This window comes from Myotis brandtii, unplaced genomic scaffold (assembly GCF_000412655.1).
Source record: "Myotis brandtii unplaced genomic scaffold, ASM41265v1 scaffold105, whole genome shotgun sequence".
Classification (NCBI taxonomy): domain Eukaryota; kingdom Metazoa; phylum Chordata; class Mammalia; order Chiroptera; family Vespertilionidae; genus Myotis; species Myotis brandtii.
The window spans coordinates 540,676-542,174 of record NW_005353538.1 but is presented as its reverse complement, the minus strand read 5'-3'; the positions used below and the strand labels follow the sequence as shown (position 1 = coordinate 542,174).

Below are 1,499 nucleotides of genomic sequence, written 5' to 3'. Positions count from 1 at the left end.
ACTGCGCGGGAGGAGGGGGAGGCTGGGCCGGACGGAGTGGCCCGGAGACAGAGCGGAGGGGGAGGTGTGCCCGGACTGGGACCAGGGACAGACTCCAGCCCCGAGCAATGTGCGCGAAGCGGGCAGAGAGTGCTAGAGGCAGACGGACAGACAGCTGGACCCAGAACTCAGAACAGGCCCGCCGCAGCCCAGCACTCAGTGAACAAATGAAAACGTCAAAAGGCAGGGGCTGGAGCCCTGGCCGGTGTAGCTCAGTGGATAGAGCGTGGACCTGCGGACTGAGGGGCGTGCAGGAGGCAGCCGATCAATGGTTCTCTCTCATCATTGATGTTTCTCTCTCTCTCTCCCTCTCCCTTCCTCACTGTTTGTTAAGGCCAGTGATGGAGACACCTGGAGAAGCAGGTGGAAGGGGAGGCAGGAGGCAGGACATGGGGGTCAGAGGCTCGGAGGGAAGCGGCTGGGTGGCCAGTGGCACAGCTGGAGGTGCAGGGACTGAAAGCAGCGGGGACAGTGGCCGGGTCTCCTGAGCCTGCTGAGGGTTCCCTCCTTCCCGGAGGCCCCGAGAAGGCTCGCAGAGCCCCAGGCAGCCCCTTCCGTGGTCCCTGGCCTGCCCCCCTGGTAGGCAAAGGATGGGCAGGCAGAGGACAGGGGCCTAGTCGGCGTCAGGGCTGGGCACATGCTTCCAGGTCTGTGGCCTCGGGCAGCCAGTTGCAGTTGAAGGGCCAGGGGGTGCCCAGCAGTGCCAGGCCAGACTGGCACCGGTGCTCCGCCTCCTGGCAGACAGAGCGGCAAGGGGGGAGCACGCTGCCGAGTGGGGTGCAGCGGGGCACCAGCAGCCCGCAGAGGAGCCTCCGGAAGCTCGGGTAGCAGGGAAGGTGGGCCAGGCTCTGTGGGAGGAGGTCAGCCCTCAGGCTCCCACATCCCAGCTCCCCTCCCATCGCGGGGATCCCTCCTTATCACTTCCCAGGGCACCTTGTATGCTCTGAGCACCTCCGTCACCTCCTCCTGGGTGGCCATGCCAATCCAGATGTTCGGGAAGGCTGTGGCGTTGTAGCTGAGCCCCAGGCACATCTCCACTCGGACGGGCTCACAGGCCAGCTCTGCAGGGGCAGGAGGGGTCACTGTGGGGTCCACTCACGGCTGGTGGACGGGGGCACATTGCCCAATCACTCTACAAGGGTCCAGAGGGAGTTGTGAGCATCAAAGGAGATAAAACAGAGGGAGAGACGCTTTACATATCCTGAGCCTCTCTAGCGCCATGGGCCAGCCCTGGGCACCAGGCAGGTACCTTTTCTGAAAAATTATATATATATACTAGAGGCCTGGTCCACAAAAATTTGTGCACTCGGGGGAGGGGGGGGAGGGTCCCTCAGCCCGGCCTATGCCCTCTTGCAGTCTGGGACCCCTCAGAGGATGTCTACCTGCTGGCTTAGGCCCGCTCCCTGGGGGATCGGGCCCAAGCTGGCAGTCAGACATCCCTCTGGCAGCCCGGCAGCCCT

At 64.0% G+C, this 1,499-nt stretch overlaps 1 protein-coding gene across 1 annotated transcript in view; it reads right to left on the bottom strand.

The window, feature by feature from the left end:
• Positions 1-383: 383 nt before the first annotated feature.
• The window catches only part of MFRP (membrane frizzled-related protein), a 5,906-nt gene continuing 4,790 nt past the window's right edge, over positions 384-1,499 (bottom strand). Inside the window, exons 11-12 of the mRNA XM_014539864.1 lie at positions 973-1,100; positions 384-887 (exon numbers count right to left, since the gene is read on the bottom strand). Coding sequence (XP_014395350.1) covers positions 663-887; positions 973-1,100 — 353 coding nt within the window. The 3' untranslated portion in view covers positions 384-662. The remainder of the gene's footprint in view (positions 888-972; positions 1,101-1,499) is intronic.